This window comes from Macrobrachium nipponense, chromosome 20 (assembly GCF_015104395.2).
Source record: "Macrobrachium nipponense isolate FS-2020 chromosome 20, ASM1510439v2, whole genome shotgun sequence".
Classification (NCBI taxonomy): domain Eukaryota; kingdom Metazoa; phylum Arthropoda; class Malacostraca; order Decapoda; family Palaemonidae; genus Macrobrachium; species Macrobrachium nipponense.
In genome coordinates, this window is record NC_061089.1 from 51173039 (window position 1) to 51195504 (window position 22466).

Sequence of the window (22466 nt, forward strand, 5' to 3'; positions counted from 1 at the left end):
GAAAAAGGCTAAATGGCAGCAACAAAACACAACATGACCTAGTTAGTAAGCTTATTCAAGGGGGTAATGTATGCACATGTTAATTCAACAGGTAATCTATTTACCAACTTTGGTTTATGTATTAACAGGTGGAGCAGTGTCGTATGCCAGGTCTGGCAGTGTACTTGACTTTGGATGCTGGAGTAAGCAATGTTTGTTCTTCAGGGAGTGTGGGGGGAATTGGAACAGTTTATGGAGGAGAGAGTGGAGATGTAGTAAGTTTTATTACAGGCCTTCTCCTTTCCCATAATCATCAGCAACGCACATGGTTTGCGCAGTTTGTCAAGAGTGGACAGAGGGTAAGTGGTTATAATCTTATCTCTTAATATTAAAAAAACTTGTTTTTCAGGAAGCAATTTATACTTTATGTATGACTACTGTATATAGATATCATAATATCATCTATCTATTCTGGGCATCATGAATGTGTGATATCATCACCAGGTATCACTAAGACACTAGTTATCTCCACAGGTCAACGTACATACAGTAAGGCCTTGATAATTGCGGGGGATAGGGCCCTGAACCTCCCCGTGATAAGTAAATACCTGTGTTATCCTGGTACCCCCCTTCAAAAATTGCTTAAAACTGCCTACTTTAATAATTAACCCATCCAAGACCACTATTCCAATGATTATAACTGCCTACTTTAGTTCAAACACCAAATATGTCTTCAACTATCACCTTAAACTAGATTCAAGACAGTTTCAAAGTTATTTTACAACATTAGCCTTAAAAATATATGTAGTAGTATATACATACTACTGTACATATGTAGCCTACTAGCCTATGGATTACAGCTAGAAGCCTACATACGCATGTGCTAATACGTACTTACGTGGGCCTTTTTCCTTTTATAAGGAAAGAGAGGGAGAGAGGTAAGAGAAATATCAAAATTATGTAAATCATATGGGTAATCACCAACGATCTATGTTCATAAAGATGGCGATCATTTTGCAGTGCAATCGGATGAATAATAAAGATAATGCTACCAGCAGCATGCAGCAAAACTTCTCTTCCCTTCTTCACAACACGTTATTATATTACACATAAAACCTTCATCTGACCTTTAGGCATCTTTCTTATAAGAGTAAAAGAGTCAGGGCTTTTGGATGCCACATAATTAACTCGTTCATATGGGTACAATTTAAAGAACGCGGCGAACATGACTTCAATAACATTATAAACCAAACATGGGTAGGCAAGTGTTGCCAAATGGGAATGGCAATTTCTTGCTAGGTTTTGCTCCATAAAGTGCTAAAAAATTCACATCATATACAACAATGCCACCCAGCCAATTTCAACCGATTGCTCTCTCTTTCGATTCAAACGTCTAACATACACAGTGTGGAACTTTGGTACATTATGTTTAACATGTTCATCCTAATAAGATTTCGAACCTATTCTGTCCAATTCCTAAAAATGGTTTTGCAAGATTTTGTTCTTTTTTCTTACATGATATATCAAACATAGTAGAATAAAAGAAATATTCAACCTAACATTACACAAATTTGATGTCAAAATACATATGACTAGAGTATTTGAAAAAAAACAAATGCAAGTTTTCCTGCCAGATGCTAGATTGAAAATTTTCTTGCTAATTACCTCAAGAAAATGAAAGGTAGCATTAAAAATGCAAAATTAGTAATATTGGACTCAACAGATCCGCTCATCGTACTAGCACTAGCAACCGTACATTTTTTATGTGAAGATGGTGTTAGTAGTACAACAAATGATAGTTATTGTACCATTGAAAATATCAAAATAAACTAAGTCGCCCAAGTCGATTCTGTCATGTTTTTCCTAAACACGTAGCCTAAAAGGATAGGTTTATTTTATTTGCTTCATCGCTGCCACAAACCCCTAACATTGCAGAGTACATATGATCATTCTAAACTATTATTTACTACCAGAATAGCAATGGTATTTTGTATTGAAAATGAATGTTACGTATATTCCAAACATTATTACTACCACGATTAGTACTATTAAAATTTCGAAAGATAATCTTGCTGTGAACGCTACCATAATTTGATTTTCACATACTTACATACATTTTGTCAGCTGGCTGGCCTCGCATAGATAAAAGTTGATTTCACTGATATGAAATTACTCCACAAATAGCCTATATATATATATATATATATATCTATATATATATATATATATATATATAGATAGATAGATAGATAGATAGATAGATACGATAGATAGATAGATAGATAGATAGATAGTAGATAGATAAGATAGAATAGATAATAGATATGTTTGTTATATATGTTTGTCCCGCGATGCTGCGATTCATACCAGCGATATAGCGTGAGAAGTGGTCCAAGAAAAAAACCTGTGAATGGCTGATTCCGTGAGTGCAGATCTGCGACTAAGTGATGCCCCACTGTAGTACTATATGCTTATAACTTGAAAGAAGCAGATCTTGTCAAATGCTCTAGGCCCCTGCTGCTCAGAGCATAGCTGATCAGTTTGCTTTTTGGGAGTCAGATCAAAGTGGTTCAATAAATAAGGTGAAGGGTGCTAGGTATGGCAATCTGAGAAAGTTAACATGCCCATTTTAGTTTCTCAGATTGTTCTCTATACAGAGGGTGGGTTTTTTTATATAGAAGTTTCTCTAATCTTATTACTGACTTTTCTTCTGAACTCAAATTGGCTATGAAAATGCCAGATAGGGGATTGTAAGGGAAATGGTGGTTCCAAAGTGTGTAGTGGCTTTTCTCTGATTTAATAACCACCAATTACCTTCACTTTCAGCAGAGATGAGCATAACCATTAAAAGGCATAAATCAAAAGTGGAAGTAAAATACCAATATAATAACAAAAACATTAAGATTCTGATTTGCTGTAGCAATAGACAATACTTAATTTTTAGTATGCATTTCTCGGGGGCTAGTTGATATTACATTAGTTTTCCGGATAACTGATGTGAATACGTAGTTTGGGTTCCTGCTGTAAACTAGCGTATGTTTGTGGTGATGAGACTATTTTCAGTGTTTCACTAATGACGGTCATCAACTGCTGTACATTATTTCACACAAGTCTGTATGGCCCTTACTGGTAATATCCCGAGAGCTCACTGTTGCTTGATGAAGCAGAACCAGAAGAAACTAATTGTCTAAATAAAATGTCATCAAGAGGTGGCGAAGAAAGATTCACGAGTTGGCAAGGAGGGTAAAGTAGCGGGGGACAAGGAGAATAGAATAGTAGTAATAGAGTCGTAGTCATAGTTAAACATAGTAGATAAAATGGATAATCATTCAAAACAACAGCTTACGAAATAATCAAAATAAGAAAGGTATTAAATGAAAATAGTCAAGATTACGTATCTAGTTTCAGTCGCAACCAGAAGCCGTTCAAGGGGTGCCAACTACTAGTGATGGGAAAAACCAAAACATGTATAATTCTAACTACACAACATTGTTAGGGAAGAATTCCCTTACAGGGATATATGTAAAAAATGTGGTGTTTGTCAAATTGAATTTATTATACAAAATGCAGTACAAATTGGATCAAGCCTATTCGACAAGATACTAAATGATTCATTCTAAATTCCTCTTGCTCGGGGACATCGGATTCTCTCTCTCTCTCTCTCTCTCTCTCTCTCTCTCTCTCTCTCTTCCTCTCCTCTCTCTCTCTCTCGTCTCTCTCTCTCCTCTCTCATCTCTCTCCTCCTTCCTCTCCTCGTCTCCTCTCTCTCTCTCTCTCTTGCAAAGTTTCTTCCTTAATCCTTGAAGGACATCGTCGGGCAGGTGTTGTAGGACTGAAATTCTTGCAGGAGTCCTACAATATATATAATCTGTCGCACAGCATGGGGTCCTTAGCAACAAATTCTAATTGACTATCTGGCTCAGCTGCTGATCCCCTGTTGGTGGATTGCTTCAGGATCAGAGGAGGGTCCTATGTGGACGCTGCAGAAGTCACTCAGACTGTCGTAAGGGAAGGGCTCCTCAGTGCAGGATTCTGATTGGTTAGAGGAGGCGGTTGCATGACGTCATTACTTACCAAATTGTCATTGGCTAATTGCTGTTGTGTGACATAATGCCTGGTGTTTCTTCATCTGAGGTGTCTTGTTCGGTGGTTGTATCTGGTGTGGTATTATTTAGTAATACCGTGTCTTGGTGTAGGCTTCTCCCTATGCTAGTAGCGGAGTAGGAAGGCCTCTTGAGTAGTATTCAAAGAGGGCTTCTTGTCAAGGATGAGGATGGCTTCCAGCAAGTGTAGTCCTCTTGGGTCTGGGGCATTGCCGATGATGGTGGTGGTGTTGATGATTTCACTGGATGGAGTCTAATTGTGACAGGTGAGGGCATGATTCATGAAAGCACCCTCTTGTACGTGACATGAAATCCTCTCTGTGAGCCACATAGTAATCATGCCTGTATATGTTCTGGGCATATTTCCGGGGCCGCTGGATCTGGGCAAAGACTTGTTCCTTGATGGTGCCCATGTAGAAATTGGCGAATAGGTCTCGTAATGGGGATCCCAGCTATGTCGCTTTCTGCCGGTACATATGCCCTGGGTGGGTGGAGATGCGGGCCCTATTTGTACAGATGTCCCAAAGGGCTTGTACTGATGACACTATGATGTTGAGGGGGAGGGGTCGATTCATCCCTATACACTCGGTCAAGGATAAGATCTATATTTTTGTCAACGGGGACAATTGTGAAAAGCGATTCCATATCAAGGGAAGTGATAGTACTAGTGCCAGGGAAATCATTGATCTTCTCTAGGAACTCGGTAGATGATTGAAGACTATAGCTACATTGGATGCAGGGGGTCAGAATATGGTTTAGGCATTATGCCAAACCGTAAGTAGGTGTGAGCATCTGGCTGATAATCAGGCGGAGTGGATTGCCCTCTTTGTAATCCTTAATGTTACCATATAGGTAACTTAATCTGAAATCTCCTTGGATTGGGGGGGAGATGCACAGCATTAGTTGCAGTGTTGACAGTGCTGATGATATTGTTGGCATCCTACTTGATATCATCAGTTGGGTTGTGGGAAAGCTGTTTGAATTTGGAGGAGTCTGACAGAATATCATCAAGTTTCTTGTGATATTCGTCAGTCTCTTTGAGGACAAAAGCAATTGTCTTGTCTGCCCGCTGGATGGTGATGCTCTCTTTCTGCTTCAACTCCTTGGCTGCTGCCTTCATTTCAAGGGTGCATATACTGTTCCTGTATGTGCCCCGCTCAGTGAGGTCCTCGGCAAGTAGTAGGGGCTGGAGGGCGTCAGAGGTCCTGTTGGTGCGGCGGCTCTCTAACTGCTGGATGGAATCTTGTGGGGTGACTTTAAGTGCGACATGAAAGTCATCATGCAGAAGCTTATCGCTCTTAATGGAGGTTAAGTGCGAGTTCTGCAATGCACACAAGGCTATATAAACCTCACGGACTTCAGACCCTCCCCCAACCAAGATGCTCTGCTTAGAGGTGGGCTTAATTGCCACTTCATATCTAAGCCAAGACCCCACGAGAAGCGCCTTGAGATAGAGCTCCTGCCAGATTCCATCTCGCAGTTAGAGAGTCACTGCACCATCAGGACCTTGATATGGAATCTCTTTTTTTATAAATGTCCCTGTCGATGTAATTATCCTTGACTGAGTCTATAGGGATGATTCGACCCCTCCCCTCAGCATCCCAGAGTCATCACTGCAAGTCCTTTTAGATATCTGTATGAAGATGGCCCCCATCTCTACCCACTGAGGGCATATGCACTGGTAGAAAGATGGCATAATGATGGGATCCCAGTTAGGAGTCCTATTTTCCAATTTCTACATGGGCACTGTCAAGGAATGAGTCTTCGCCCAGATCCAACACCTCCGGAAATATGCCCGCTTTATTGAGGACATCTTTGTTTAAGCGGACACAGAGAATGAGGTTGAAGCCCTTTGTCGCACGTTCCAGCAGTGAAGCGTGCTGAATTATACAATAGAATTCGGCACCGACAACAGGCTCCCCTTTCTTGATGTACTCTTTCTGAAGACAGAAGACAACCTTAGGACTTTTGTCTTCATGAAGAAAACTAATTTAGGAATGTGCCTTAATGGTGCAAGATTCAAGAGCACCACAGTCAGCTCTTATGTATGATGGGCCCTGTCCCACTGCTCCACCTGGCAGGACACACATCAAGAATTAGACAGAGCTTCCCAAGTACTCTAAAAAGCTCTGTAACCATAAAATCAAGAAAGCTCTTGAGAAATGGTATAAAAATGAAGACACCTGAAGAATAAAAACATACCATCACCTTATACTACAAGGCCTTTGTGCACTCAAAGTACCAGGAGGAGGAGAATGCCATTAAGAAGATCGTAATGGAAAATGTCACTCCCACGAGGAAAGAAAAAGCATAAAGCTTGTACATTACAAGAATAAAAGAACTCGGAACTTGATAATGAGGAACAACCCCTCACCCCCTGCAGGAGACCCCCTGAAGCATTCCATTGTAGTATACCAATATCAATGTCCTTTCCACAGATGTCCCTGAACATATACTATTGGCTTGACTACAGTGCAGCTCACATGTCACCTATAAGAGGGCGCTATATGCTATTGGCTTGACTACAGTGCAGCTCACATGTCACGTATAAGAGGGCGCTATCAAGAACCATGCCCTCACCTGTCACAATTATGGTCCATCCAGTGACAGCATTATCAATCCACCACCATCATCAGCAATGCCCCAGACCCAAGAAGACTACGCTTGCTGGAAGCCATTCTCATCCTTGACAAGAAGCCTACTAGTGTACGGAGAAGTCTAAACCAAGACATGGTATTACTAAATAATAGCACACCAGATACAACCACCGAACAAGACACCTCAGAGCAAGAAACACCAGGCATAACGTCACGCATCAGCAACTAGCCAATGACAATTCGGCAAGTAGTGACATCATGCAACTGCCTCCCCCAACCAATCAGAATCCTGCACGGAAAGGCTCCCTTCCCTTTCAACAGTCTGAGTGACTTCTGGAGTGTCAGAATAGAATTCACCTCTGATCTTGAGGCATCAGCCAACAGGGGATCAGCAGCTGAGCCAATTCATTGCTGAGAACCCCATGCTGAGCAACAGCCTATATACAGTGTTCCCCCCATATTCACAGGGGATGGGTACCAGACCCCCCCCCCCCCCCCCCCCCCCCCCATGCGAATGGCTAGAACATGCAAATATTTGAAACCCCTATAAAAATGTGTAAAACTGCATATTTTGTTAATTAAAATTCAAGAGAAACCCACTAAAAATGTTTTATACAGGCATCCCCCAGTTAACGGCAGGGGTTCCGTTACTTGGGGCCCGACACTAAGCGAAATTTGTGTAACTGAAATTCAAAAGTACGGACGTCGCAATTCACTTTATGGTGCCCTAGACTTGTTAACGATGCCTTAGATAGTGTCACAGCCAGATATTTTACCTTATTTTGTAATAATTCTTTAATTAAAATGTGGAATTTCATTTGTCTAGCCATTTACTATGGTCTGCCTGGTAGTATACAAATTTTTAGTGTCAGATTCAATGAACTTACTGGTAAATCTTGGCCTAGTATGAGAGAGAGAGAGTCACCTTTTTCAAACTGCTAACGTTTCCTCCATATCTTTATTCTAGGCAAGTCCAGTTCATGTATTTAAGTCCATTTTCAATTTCAAAACTCCTCATATAAAGAAAAATAACCTTGTCACATAAGAATAGAATTTCTAAAGATTAATTTACCTTAAATAGAAGCAAGAAAATTGCTCTGAATTGAGTTGAATACGGCAAAATAATCTCACCTCTGCCCTCATCTGATTATTAGACACTGTAAAGTAAAGGATAACTTTTTAAAAGAGCAGAGTATAAGATGCATTGTCGTTATGTTTGTATTTTATGAGGCGGTCTCAGCACCTAGCCTAGGCAACCGATAATCAGACAGTGGTGCTATAAACCCTATAGAGTGGAAAACCCAGTTATGAATGTATGTACGTATATTTAACAAGCGCCGTAAACCCGAAATGCCGCTAACTGAAAGCGACGGTAACTGTGGGGTGCCTGTACCTGTTTTTTTTTTTTTTAATAGTTTCATCACAAAAAAGTGCATCTTATGATGAAATGGATAAAAAAAAACCCAGGAATTTTAAGAAATTTCTCATAGAAAAATACCGCGAATAGGCAAATTTTCTGCGAATAATGGGGGTGTGTGTTCCTGAGAGAAATCCGTGAATCCGGAGTCCGCAAATCCGGAGTGTTCACTATATAATGTAGGACTCCCGCAAGAATTTCAGTCCTACAACACTTACCCGACAATGTCCTTCTGGGTTTAAGGATGAAACATTGCTATTAAAATGCCCCATTTGGCATTTTGATAACCAATTTGCGTACAGAGGAAAAGTCTGTAATAAGAATAGAGAAACTTCTATACAAAATAAACATGGCTGAAATAGCCATTATTTTGAATAAAACATGTATTATGTTATTATTATTATTATTATTATTATTATTATTATTATTATTATAATTATTATTATTATTTTTATTTTTTTATTTATTTATTTTTTTGCTCTTATCACAGTCCTCCAATTCGACTGGGTGTTATTTATAGTGTGGGTTCCGGGTTGCTAATCCTGGTCCGTCCTTAGGAGTCCATCACTTTTCTTACTATCAGTTGCGCCGTTTCTAGGAAATCACACTCTTCTGCATGAGTCCTGGAGCTACTTCAGCATCTAGTTTTTCTAGATTCCTTTTCAGGGATCTTGGGATCGTGCCTAGTGCTCCTATGATTATGGGTACGATTTCCACTGGCATATCCCATATCCTTATTTCTATTTTCAGATCTTGATACTTATCCATTTTTTCCCTTTCTTACTCTTCAACTCTGGTGTCCCATGGTATTGCGACATCAATGAGTGATACTTTCTTCTTGACTTTGTCAATCAACGTCACGTCTGGTCTATTTTTGCACGTATCACCCTATCCGTTCTAGACCATAGTCCCCAGAGGATCTTTGCCTGATCGTTTTCTATCACTCCCTCAGGTTGGTGCTCGTACACTTATTACTGCAAGGTAGCTGATGTTTCTTACACAGGCTCCAGTGGAGGGCTTTTGCCACTGAATCATGCCTCTTTTTGTACTGGTTCTGTGCAAGTGCCGGGCATTCGCTTGCTATGTGGTTTATGGTTTCATTTTTCGTATTGAGATGTTATTTCTGTCTATCGTTCTTTGAATATATCTGGTTCTTAGGGCCTGATCTTGTGCCGCTGTAATCATTCCTTCAGTTTCCTTCTTTAGCTCTCCCCTCTGTAGCCATTGCCATGTTTCATCGCTGGCTAGTTCTTTAGTCTGTCTCATGTATTGTCCGTGCATTGGTTTGTTGTGCCAGTCCTCTGTTCTGTCTGTCATTCTCCTGTCTCTGTATATTTCTGGGTCTTCGTCTACTTTTATTAGTCCTTCTTCCCGTGCACTCTTTAGCCACTCGTCTTCACTGGTTTTCAGATATTGCCCCAGTGCTCTGTTTTCGATGTTGACGCAGTCCTCTATACTTAGTAGTCCTCTCCCTCCTTCCTTTCGTGTTATGTATAGTCTGTCCGTATTTGCTCTTGGGTGTAGTGCTTTGTGTATTGTCATATGTTTCCTGGTTTTCTGATCTATGCTGCGGAGTTCTGCCTTCGTCCATTCCACTATTCCTGCGTTGTATCTGATTACTGGCACTGTCCATGTGTTTATGGCTTTTATCATATTTCCGGCGTTGAGTTTTGACTTGAGTATCGCCTTGAGTCTCTGCATATATTCTTTCCTGATCGTGTCCTTCATCTCTTGGTGTTTTATATCCCCTCCTTCCATTATTCCCAGGTATTTGTATCCTGTCTCATCTATGTTTTGATGTTGCTCCAATCTGTAGGTTTATTTATCCCTTCAGTTCTCATTACTTTGCCTTTTTGTATGTTGACTAAGGCGCATTTTTCTATTCCAAACTCCATCCTGATGTCCCCAGATACAATCCTTACAGTCTGAATTAGGGTATCTATTTCCTTGATGCTCTTACCATACAGCTTGATGTCGTTCATGAACATCAGATGGTTGATTCTGTTGCCTCTTTTCTTAGAGTTGGTACCTGGCATCCATCTTCTGTAGTACTTTGTCATGGGAATCTGCTACTACGAAGAGTAGTGTGACAGTGAGTCGCCCTGGAAGATCCCTCTCCTGATATTAACCTCTGCTAGTCTTATTCCAGACCTTGTAAGTATTGTATTCCAGTTGCGCATTGTATTTTTGAGGAAGCTGATGGTGTTTTCCTCTGCCCCATATATTTTCAGGCATTCTATTAGCCATGTGTGAGGTATCATGTCGAAGGCTTTCTTATAGTCTATCCATGCCATGCTTAGGTTGGTTTTCCTTCTCCTACTGTTCTTCATTACCATTATTATTATTATTATTATTATTGTTTTTATTATTATTGTTATTATTATTATTGTTATTATTATTATATTAGGGCTTGATTGAAGACACTTACATTAGAATTGGAAATGTTGCTAGGTAAGTGGAAAGAGATCAGTGGCAATGGATGAAAAGCACAAGGTACGAAACTACATCTGATGCTAAAAGAATTCTGCAAAGAACTTTTAGTGAGACTTAAAGTTTACTGCACATGCACCCTGTAATCAGCATCCCCTTATTAGGGTTTTATTGCAGTAGTGGGGTATATGAAAGACTTGTATGGGACATATTTTATATCTGAAAGTATTTTAAGTTTTCTGTTTTATGCACAGTTGTGTTATCTTCCTCTTTCAGAGAAAATATGAGCACCAAGCTTCAGCACTAACTGCTCTCAGAACATACCTCAGTGGAAGGCTGCGAAATCTTCTTCTCTTCAATAGCAACGATACATTACCTGACTCTCAAGTGATATATGCCACAGCATTACTGAGACTGTATTGTGCTCTCAAAAGTCTAGCCAATTTGAAGTAAGATATAACTTTATTTGTTATATTCTTTTCCTTAATTCATGATTTGTTCCTGTTTGTAGAGCTGTTCTATCCCTTTATCCATTTCCACCGATAGCTCTTTCCTTAACTGTCGTAGAATGGCTAGTGAGTCTAGAGCCCTTCTAGTAGCATTTCATCTGTTCATCCTTTTGCATTCATCTTTAATGATGTTCAAGTTGCTATTTTCAATTGATTCTTGACTGTAGTGTCCCATACTAGAGACTGGTCCTCAGTAGGATTATTCTTTGTTAAAGACTTCATTGTAAAAGCCCAGGTACTCTGTCTGATGCCTTCCAAGGAGAAGAATAGTGTTTCTCTTTGTCTGGAATAAGAGTGCTTTGCTCCTTGTAGAGAACAAGATTGTTAGGACCCAGTGGTCCCTGACATCTTTGTCACCATTTATTGGCTCCCATTAATTTTTCATGAGGTAAGAGTTCATCAGATTTTGAATTTTTATATAAGTCACTTGCCAAGTAATTATATGGCTATCAGTTTCATTTATTTGCAGCAGCTTAGATTCAAATTTCATGCTAGTGACACCAATGTTCTGTGTAGGTGACCAGTATTACCCCCATACAAGAGGGTCAGGAATGACTCGGCAAATAATCCTCATTCCATTTCTGCAACTCATGGTGATAACATCAGGTGTCGGCAGTAGTTGTTAATTTTTTGCCAGTTATTTAATCAGACTTCGGTATTCAAGCTGGAAGTTGCCTAGATTTAGCCTAAATCTTCAGGATGAGTTTTTCCCTTGTTTTGTTGTTTCTAAATGGAGTGTAGTACTATATCAATCGATCACTTTAGTGAAATTGCAGTTAGTAATTGATTAACTATCCTTTGCCAAGTGGCAGACTATAACATAAACATTGATTTGTTGTTGGACAGATATTTACGTTCACTACAGAGCTTTTATTGAATACTGCTTCAGTAAGGACGTTACAATCTTTTGTTTAACTCAATTTTACAAAGAGAATGCAGCAGTGAGTAATCAATGTGTTGCTGAGTAGCGTTATGAAGTAGACAATGCTTTTGCTACCATCGTTATCGAGCAGTGTGATAATGTAAACATTGCTTTGGTACCAAACTTATTTCTGTAATGATTATTCTAATGACATACATTTCTGCAAGGCACTTCTTGCAAGCTCGGTATTTCATTGTTTAGTTAGTAAATTCTGATATGATTTTATCACATCTTTCGTTTCATAGCATTCACTGCTACAGTGAATTTGCAGTAAATTTAGATACTTATGATCCTTTCCTTTCCAGAATTTTTTAAGTAAAAGGGTACAATGTAGCAGGAGAGATTTTACCTCTGATGGGCTTTACTGAAGACGCTATCAACAGCCAAGATCTGTACATGATTGTTGCCCTAGCCTTGCATATGATGAGCTTGAATCAACACAGGGTTGATCCTGTTAGTAATCATATGCTTGTCTCAGTTAAGTCATGCATTTTCATTATAAGCTGCATGCCTAGCACCATCCACAGTTTTGGTACATGGGTGCTGAGTGCCAGCTCTTCCTGCTGTTCTCTCTTGCTACCAGCCCTTTAATTTTATCCTCTTGCTTCTGTGCCTGGCTCCCTCACTTCCTTCCCATACCATTATCAGCCTTATGTTTGGGTTAGCAGGTGCTAACCTTGTAACAGTGAAGTGTTCTCCAGTGGAGGAGGTGGATAATAGTCCCTCGATGCTCCTAAATGGAAGGTCCCTGTCAGATTCCCCTAAACTTGGAAGGAGGCACACTGGAAGTCCAAGGGAGATCGTGGGTTACACATGGGTAGTCGCCCCCTCCGTCGAGCCTGTTCCCTGTTCCAGGTATCAGTATGTGTAGTGGAGTGGCTTTCTGGCCCAGTTGGGTCTCCTAAAGTCAGTCCCGTCAATATGGGGTAAATCCATGTAATTACTTGGGAAGTTACTTAAATAAAAATGACATGGTAAGTTACTTATATAAAAATGTTTTTATGATAAAATTTTTTACATATTTGCCAAGTACTTAATTACGTGATTGGAGGCTTCCCTGCTCCCCTCTGATGGAAATAAGCATAAAAAGAATGAGGATTGTTTGTCGAGTTGTTCTTAACTCTCTTGTCAGGGCAATACTGGTCACCTACTCATAACATCTTGTCGGGGCAATACTGGTTATCTACTCATAACATCGGTGTTGCTACCACGAAATTTAAATCTAAGCTGCAGCGAATAAATGAGATGATAGCTATGTAATTCCTTGGTGAGTATATATAAATTGCATTTTATCATAAAAATTTCATACTTTTATTAAGTTAATTGAAGAGTTCAGGAGTCTGGTGCCATACGCTTATGCTTATGTAGCCATTTGGAAAAAATGAAGTGAGTGTGTGCAATGCTAGTGGATATATGCAAAATTTAAGATAGTTCTTTTAGTTATGAATCTATAATTTGTATTGAACTTACCATGCTCTTAATTCTTTGATATATTAATTGAAGCTAAGAAGAAAGATTGTTTTGAAAAGGTTATCTACAATTTAATAATTTGAGCCAAGAAGATTGATTTGGAACAATTTTGTATGTAATTAGTTTACTCTTCAACATTTGATGCATTTTAAACAGATTCAGCGAAGAAAAGGAAATTGGCCTCTTGTTACAATTAGTGACTTGTCATCCACCGCCTTCAGCTGCGGGAGTACGATTTGTTAGTACAGGTCTTTGTATGTTGATTGCTTGTCCATCACTCATTTCCTTGCAAGAAAATGAACGAAGGGCGTCAGAGTGGATCAAGTGGTTGGTGAAAGAAGAAGCATATTTTGCTGGGTGAGTTTACTTTGCATATATGATCATGTTTTTAAAATTAATCATTTTAATGAAAGATACTGACATTGACTTGCTTTTCCCTTTTTCATCCTGTTCCCATTCATCTGTCCATATATTTTAAAATTTTTTTTCTACAGTTCATGTTCCCCATTTAAAAACAAATTATTATTATACCCTGCCCATATTATTGTCTGGTTCTTATGTTATTCACATTTTTAGGGCCAGTGGTGTATCATCATCCTTTGGTGCAATGCTTTTGCTCATGGCCATTCATTTCCATGTCCAGCAACTCAGTGCCATCATTGAATTAGTGAGTGCAGCTCTTGGGATGAAAATCATCACTCGGGCAAATAATCTTGCTCGAATCAAATACATTTTTACTCATGATGTCTTTACAGAACAGGTAAGCAAATGATGCAGTTCCAAACTTGCATATACAGTACATTCTATGTTTCTTTTTACCAGTAGCTTGAAGTAATTTACTAACGTATTAAGTCAATGTGTAACTTTTTACCAATAGCTTGAAGTAGTTTACTATGTAATTAAGTCAGTATGCATGCATGTATCAGTACAGGCAGTCTCTGGTTATTGGCGGACCCGGTTATCTGTGGTCCGGTTTTATGGCGTTTGTCTAGCACCATAAAATCGGCAATTTATAACAGGATGAGTTTCGGTTATCGGTGCCATAAGGCACCTTATGGCGCCATAAGGGTTCTTATGGTGACGATAACCAGTTATCAGTGCCATTACGGTGCCATAAATCACTGACTTTCGGTTAGTGACGGTTTTCGCTTATCACACCCCTGGGAACGGAACCCCGCCAATAACCGGGGACTGCCTGTATTGATTCCCAATAACAGGAAAAATAGTTGTGTAATAGAAAAGTAACAAAATTACAAGGGTTAATTGTGGAATAAAAATGATAGTGATTCATAATAGTAGTGAAATCTTCTTAATACTAGGTTGAGTGATTTTGATACTTGAATTCTTAAAGTTGTTTGATACAGATCTGTTTATATTGATTTGAATGAACCACTCTGTAGGACTGTTTACCATTTTGATATTGTTCTTCAAAACTTGGGAATTATTGTTATCAAGAAAGATAGAAAATATTTATAGTGAATAAAACTTCTACATGTTATTAATTTTTTCCCATTAGGTTGTAACTGCTCATGCTGTTAAAGTTCCTGTCACATCATGTCTGAATGCCAATATACCAGGTTTTCTTCCAGTTCATTGTGTTTATCATCAGTTGAAAAGTAGAATGTTTACTAAGCATAAAGTACCTATTAAAGACTGGATATATAAGTAAGTATTTTTGGTGATTTGTGTATGTTTGTTGAATAATTTAGAGGGTTGTTGTGTAGCATGTCATGTTGGTTTCCATTTTCTACTTTTCATCATTCAAACAACCAAAAGAAAATGAGTGACTAATGGAAATCACTTTAATATAATTGTTGGAGAACTTATTGTCGTTTACAAAAGTTTAAAATATAAATGGCATTTTGAACAGCTTCCAGGTCACAGTAGCTATGAATAAGGATACAGTACAATAAAACAAGATTACATGTGTATAACACCTGGAAAGGTTGAGTTGTGGCAAGGACATTCACCTATCAAGAAGTTATAAAGAACCTATTGTTTATAAAGTTACTAAAGAAGAAAAGATTAAATGCGAGTTAAATGGTTAAATGCTTGAAAGATAAAGTGGGAGTATAAGTTAATGGGCAGTGTGAATCCAAAACCTGGTGACTTCTAAAAGGTGTAATCATTGAGGCTGGTACTTTGAATATATGAGGCTTCATGAAATGTATGCACAGAGCTACTTCCACTTTTCTTATTTTTGTTAAATAAATCAAGGCAGGTGGGGACATATGAAGTCCACAAATATGGGCAGTATATGCTTGATGGCTTTGTAGTGAAAGTATTTTTAAGGAATAATTAAAACTTGTGATACGGATTTGACTTTTAATTTTCACTCTAATGTAAATATTTCTTTCCAGTCAGATCTGTGCTTCAACAACACCGTTACACCCAGTAATGCCGCAGTTGATAGATGTATACGTAAACTCTATTATATTACCGGCCAGTAAAGGGGGACCAACAGATACCTTCAATGAACCAATATCAGAAGAGGAGATAATGGCAGTTTTCTCGCAGTCTATATTCACAGAAAAATCTTCACGAAAGGTAAAGCATGTGAATCTAAATTAGTAACTAATACAAGGTTAATCTGCGTATTTTTTAATTACCACAAGTAGATTTCAAAGTTTTGACAAAAGTGAGGATTTATAAATTATCTGATTTGTTCATATACGAAACAAACCTTATGTCTTAACATTAGGATAAATACTTAGCGCCAGCTGGAAAGCGGTAAAATTTAAAATAATTGTGTACGCAAGGGACTATTGGCATCTGTGCTTGGTCACAAGACATGTGGAGCCACCCCCATACCCATCTTTAACTCGTGACCCCGTTAGTTATTTTCTTACCACCTTTAAGGGAGGACGTGCTTTGCTTCCGTCCTTTTAAAGCCGGTTTAGTTTGCCACCTGTTGTTTGATTATGTTTGGATTCCCGGGCACTATTGTGAACATGAAGCCTTCTCATGCTTCGAGACTTCGTGGATATCACAAGAAGCAGATAAATGCCCGTATATTTTCTTTGACGCTTTTGACATTGGGGTATTCATCGTGTAGTAAGTCGTAGGTGCAGAAACTCTTCAGGTACAGTTAATTCGTTGCCTGTACTTTGGATTTTCACATATTCATATGGGTTGCCTGTAAATCCATAGCTTGGATATATCAGGATGTGCTTTGGGAAGTAATTATGACTAATTGTGCTCCTTTCCCTGCGGGGAGAGGTGTGTATCGCCATCTTGTTTTCGTTCCAGATACGTGGGCAGAGATGATGGAGGTGTGTGATCGGTGTTAGGCCTATCAGGAGTACCAACCCAAGAAGGACAGTTGGTTTGCTATATGATGTCGCGCTGCCATCCAGGGTCCCACGTGATGGATATCCCTTCTATCCTGATGTGCACTGAATGGCGGTTGAATGTGTCAACATCTGTAGAGAAGAAGATAGTGCAACACTGCAGCTTTTTGAGTCAGGTTGCTATGCCTACAAGAATAACAACAACAGCCTCGCCCTTCTTGTCGAGTGCTGGCTTCGCATTCGAGATGATTAGTGATGTCATAAACATAGCGCCCGCCATGACGCCACATCACAGCTGTGGCCTACATGGAGACATGCTTCCATTTTCGCTTCTTCGAGGTACAAGAGTACTTTACAAATTCGCTTTCGGATTTGGCGATTTTTGAACGCACATTGTTTTTGAGAGAAATTACAAGTGTTAGGAGATATAACAGTCACATAGTGGAAAAGACTCATGTCTTTCCTCTGTCTCCTTCCGGTTAGGCGTCAACAAGCTTAGGTGACTGTCTGACTTTGATGCCAGTGTGTTCTCCTGGCAATCCTGGAAGAATAGGGACTTCGTGGCTGATCCTCGAGCCAAGAGGAGAAGTTTCTTCTTCATCTTTGAGCCAGGCCTATTACATCCCTATTATAGAAAGCACAAAAAGTAGTTGTAATTATCGAACAAGTGACCGATGGAAGCTAGAATCAGTGACTTCGTGACTGATCCTTGTGCCAAGAGGAGAAGAATAATTTCTTCTTCATCTTTGAGCCAGGACTGTCACATCCTTTTAAAAAGTGGAAATGCCACAGCAGGTTGAGTCTCTTGATCTTGGCTGCAAGAGTACCATCAACAGCCTCACACTTCCATCATCCTTGATGACGTCATAGCCAAAACCGCTATCAAAGTGGCGGTAGTCATGACATCACAGCCTACTGCTGCCAACCTCTCGTCTTCGGTGGCATCATTATATTATGCTCTCATTTCGGGAGCACACACTTATGGAGAAATATGAATTTTCTCAAGATAAGCGGCAATGCCATTGTGTGCTCCAGTTAATTTTGAATAAGAAAGCTTAATCAGTAGTTTAGCTCAGTCAACTTTAGATGGTTGCCGTTTAGGTTGTCAACAGTCCAGTAATAGCGCAGTGTTGCCAGTTTAGACGAACTTGATACATACACCGATGCCTTTACAACTATTTCCTTTAATTTTAGATGTCATAGTAATGCAATAATGATAAAATTGCTCTCATATTTGTATATAAATTGCATATAGATATGCTAAATTCATCTATTTCCATGGTTTTGTGTAAGTTTTATCCCAAGTTGGAAGGTAAACACAAACCAATTGGCAACTGCTGTATTAATCATGAGAACGTGAACAGCGTAGTTTAACAAAGCACATAATGCTGGATGGCCGTAAGGTCTATGATGTAGTTATTGAGATGTGTCACCCTCTCATTTATGTGCTAAGAGAAGTGAAGGTGCATCAGCCACATTCACCTGTTGTCTACCAACGGCACCCATCACAATAAGTCTATGTATTCCTCTTAGTACAGGCGGCCCGCGGTTAACGGCGCAATCACTCAACGGCGAATCGGTTTTATGGTGGTCGTCAAAAATATTCATTAAAAAAATAAGGCATTTTAAAGGTATCTTTACGGCACAATTTCAGTTAACAGCGCCGCTAGCGTTGTTGTCTAACGAGTTCATACATTTGTAGAAATGCGTTCAGACCATAAAGGTTATGCAAATATATTAACAAATTTTATGGAGAGTTATTACGTAGGTGTTAGGGTAAAATATATGCCTCTGACGCTGTTCTGTGCCGAAAATATCGAGTTACATAAGTGCAAATTTAGCTATGGATGTGTCGATTCATAAATGTTCATGCTTTTGTTTAAAATGTGTATGAAAATGTATTACGTGAAAGGCATTTTTATTTCTGTACAGAAATATGATACAAAGGCAGCTTTTGAAACTGCCCTTCACGTTATCAAATACGATGTTTTTTCATGTTCTTTTTTGTAAGCCGCCGCCTGCCGCTCTTCCGAAAATATCGATTTAAAAAAAGTGCAAAAAACAATTAGCGATCGATGTGTCGATTTCATAAATGTTTATGCTTTTTTATGTTTAAAATGTGTATGAAAAATGTATTACGAATAGGGTATTTTTTATTTCTGTGCAGAAATATGATAAAAAGGCAGCTTTTGAAACCCCTTCAAGTTATCGACTACGATTTTTTTTTTTCAAGTTCGTTCTTGTATGCCGCCGTCTGCCGCTCTTCCGAAAATATTCGAGTTAAAAAAAGTGTGCCAAATTTAGCGATCAATGTGTCGACTTTTTAAATGTGTATGAAATATATTACGTAAAGGTATTTTCATTTTTGTACAGAAATAAGATACAAATTAAGGCAGCCTTTGTAACTACGCTCCACGTTGTCAGGGGATGTTTTTCATGTTCGTTCTTGTCCGCCTGTTCCGAACATGCATTGTGTTATTTTATTAATCATGCATCTTTTTCCATAATCCTTTCCTTTAAAAAGTTATACATTATTTCACTGTATCCAAGAATATTGTATGTATTCTCATATTGTATTTTAAAATACTATGGCAAACTTAAGCACGTTATTTCCGTGGAGCGGCCAATGTTGTGGTTTGAAATCAGCTGATGAATACGAGTTTGTTTCACCATAACGCAATTCTGAGCGAATGCTCCTGCTTCTAGTTAGCATAAACGAATATCTATATACTGGACTTTATATGAGACAAAGTTATTTTTCCTTATACAGCATGTTTTTTAGGTGGAAATATTTATTGAATAAGTCTCGTTGTGAATGTGAACTACTTTATTTTTTTCGTTAACAGATTACGTTGGCGGCATGTTTATTGCGTAAAAAATTAAGTGATTCCGTTCGCAATAATCCTTTATATCATCGTAATACGAACTTTACGTTATTTATCTTATATCGGCGTGAAAACCAACAGTAAAATGTGTTCTTTCAAGCACAGCAGTTTTGATTAAATTATTTGTTATCCCAATTTTATCTACAGTTGTGTTTGGGATGGTCAGACCAGGGAGTTTAACTGCAGTTTTATCCTTGTTGCCGATGTACGATAATAGTCATTAGCAGCTTGAACAGTTTTCTCAGCTTCAGTTATAACTAGGTTTAAATTTACGGTATATTTCCCGATTGATCTTTAATCTACATTGATCTCTGATCTATAGCGAATAAAGTTATTACATAAGATATCTCAGTTCTATCTATACATAACGCCATTTATAAACAAATACGGTAATGTTGCACTGTAGTACGATGATCGAAATACAAGCCAAACAGATGTTATCCAGTTCGGTTGTACTTAGAAAAAAAAAAAAAAAGTCGTTTCTCGTTCAGTTGTTCATGGCTGTACACGTTCACAAGCAACGAGTATAACGTTAAAACCATACTTTCATCATTCTCTTTGCTGTTATTGAACTTATGTAACTAGAAGATGGATAAAAGTTAGGCCATTGTAAGTTTGATCTCTCATAAAATCGAACTATCGTAAGACTAATGATCGTAACCTGAACACTACAGCTACCTGTACACTGTATAAACTTTATTATATCTTTACATACTCTAGACACCCACATGTACTGTACAGTAAATTCTATGGTATTATACTGCATAAAATATAGTTTTACTTATTGCGCCGTTGTGGGATTACGGCGCCTTTGACTGGTCTAGAGTTTCGAAAGAAGGTGTGCGGCGGCCGTAGGCTTTAAAATCGCTCAGCGTCGAAAATCGCTTGGCGTCGGTGGCCAGGAACGGAACCCCTGCCGCTAACCGAGGGCCGCCTGTAATTGAATACAACTTGCATGGTGGGAATTAACAGACTTTGGGTTGACCCCAGAAAACTTCAAACCTTTACAGTAAGAAGAATTCCCTTGTTTCATACAATGAACTTACCTGTCAGATATATACATAGCTAGACTCCGTCGTCCCCGAGAAATTCAAATTTCGCGCCACTCGCTACCGGTAGGTCAGGTGATCTACCTGCCTGCCCTGGCGGCAGGACTTAGGAACCATTCCCGTTTTCTATCATATTTTCTCTGTCGCCGGTGGTATCAAACATTGTTGTTACTACCTCCTGACTGGAATTCGCTTTTCAAGACTTTATTGATCATCTTTATTGATCTGGTGACGTACTGGATCGTTGTTTTGGCATTCGCTACTGTGGACTGGATTTGGACTGCTTTTGATTTTTTCTAATAGAATGTCTGATTCAAGTGTTAGTTGAGAGAGTGTGTGAATGTAGGCTGCAAGGTGAGGATACCGAAGGCTTCGGTTGATCCTCACACTGTATGTCGTAAATGTAGGGGGTTTGACTGTTCTTTGGCTAACACCTGTATTGAGTGTGGAAAAGTTGGATGCTAATGAATGGAAGACTCAACTTCTTACTTGAAGAAGTTAGAGAGGGATAGGATTAGACGGGCTGCACAAAAGAGTGTGAGTACAAGGCCTATTGAGCCTTTTTCTGAGTCTAACTCTCCTTTTGTTAATGAATATGATTCTCCCTATGTATCTGAATCCTCACAGGCTTTGCATTTGGATTCGGCTTCTGAAATCGCCAATCTGAAGGCTACTCTTCGTAAAATGAAGACAAAGATGGCGGCCATGCAAGGTAAGGCTAGTGATTGTGATTTACTAAGTGAAGTGAGTGTTCCCAGTGTTGTGGAGGGGGCGTATGACGTCCCTGCGATGCTCCCAGGCCTAGACCTCTTCCAAACTCACATACCCAGAGGAGTAGGAAAGTCGAAAGTCGTACGGAGGTTGTGGGGATCCCCAACGGTCAGGCGTCCCCTTCAGCAAGGTTTTCTGGTTTTGTTTACAGTCTGCTCCAGGAGACCCTGCTTTCAAATATAAGCGTCCTACGAGATTGTTTCTCGTCGTCCCGGAATTCTCCTTCAACCCTAAACGAGGGTGGAAGGACTCGGATCTTTCTAGGCCACTGAAAAGGCATTGGAAAGAGCGCAGCGTTCGACTCGAGCCCGGAACGCTTCTCGGAGGAAGCTCTTTTCTATCAAGAAGGCTAAGCTGGTTTCGACGCCTCCTAGAGCTGTATTTGAGGATCGCACTCCTTCGAGTTCTCCTGCTTCTTCTATTGAAGAGGACGCTGGGGTGGCTTCCAAGAGGATTTTGCTTGCAGTTCAAGAGCAGATTGCCTCTTTGGTTGGAGTTCTTTCGAGGGATCCCCCTCGCAAGAAGGACGCTAGACTTCCTATTAAGAAGTCTCGTCTTCTTTCACCAGCCAGACGTGAAGCGTCCGCCAGACATGGGACGTCTTCCAGGCGCGAAGAGTCGTACAAACGTCAGGATCTATCCGAGCGAGTTGCTCCAGATCAGGATACGCTCAGGCCTGAGGCGCCAGCCAGGTCGCGAGGCGCCAGTTAGGCGTGAGGATTCAGCCAAGCGCGAGGCGCCAGCCAAGCGCGAGGAGCTGTTCAGGCGCGAGAATCAAGCAGACGCGAGACTTCTTTTAGACGTGAGAGAGAGTCGGTTCACTCTATGAGCCCCTCTCCTAGTAGGAGTTTTGGTCACCAGTAGAGAGAGAACGGGATGAAGATCCTCTCGTTTTTCAGGCCGATTCTCCACAAGGTGTAGAAGGAGATTCGGAAGAAGAGGGTGACGGTAGAGAAGGAGTCTAGAACTATAAAGTTCTGACTGACCTTCTTTTATACGGGAATACGGAGATTCTTTAACTCCTGCCGCTCCTCCTTCGCCTCG

At 39.6% G+C, this 22466-nt stretch overlaps 1 protein-coding gene across 1 annotated transcript in view; it reads left to right on the forward strand.

Annotated features, from left to right (window-relative positions):
* The window catches only part of LOC135220198 (integrator complex subunit 2-like), a 100562-nt gene that overhangs the window by 42319 nt on the left and 35777 nt on the right, over positions 1–22466 (forward strand). Inside the window, 6 exon segments of the mRNA XM_064257483.1 lie at positions 129–338; positions 10803–10975; positions 13584–13784; positions 14004–14187; positions 14944–15092; positions 15788–15974. Coding sequence (XP_064113553.1) covers positions 129–338; positions 10803–10975; positions 13584–13784; positions 14004–14187; positions 14944–15092; positions 15788–15974 — 1104 coding nt within the window.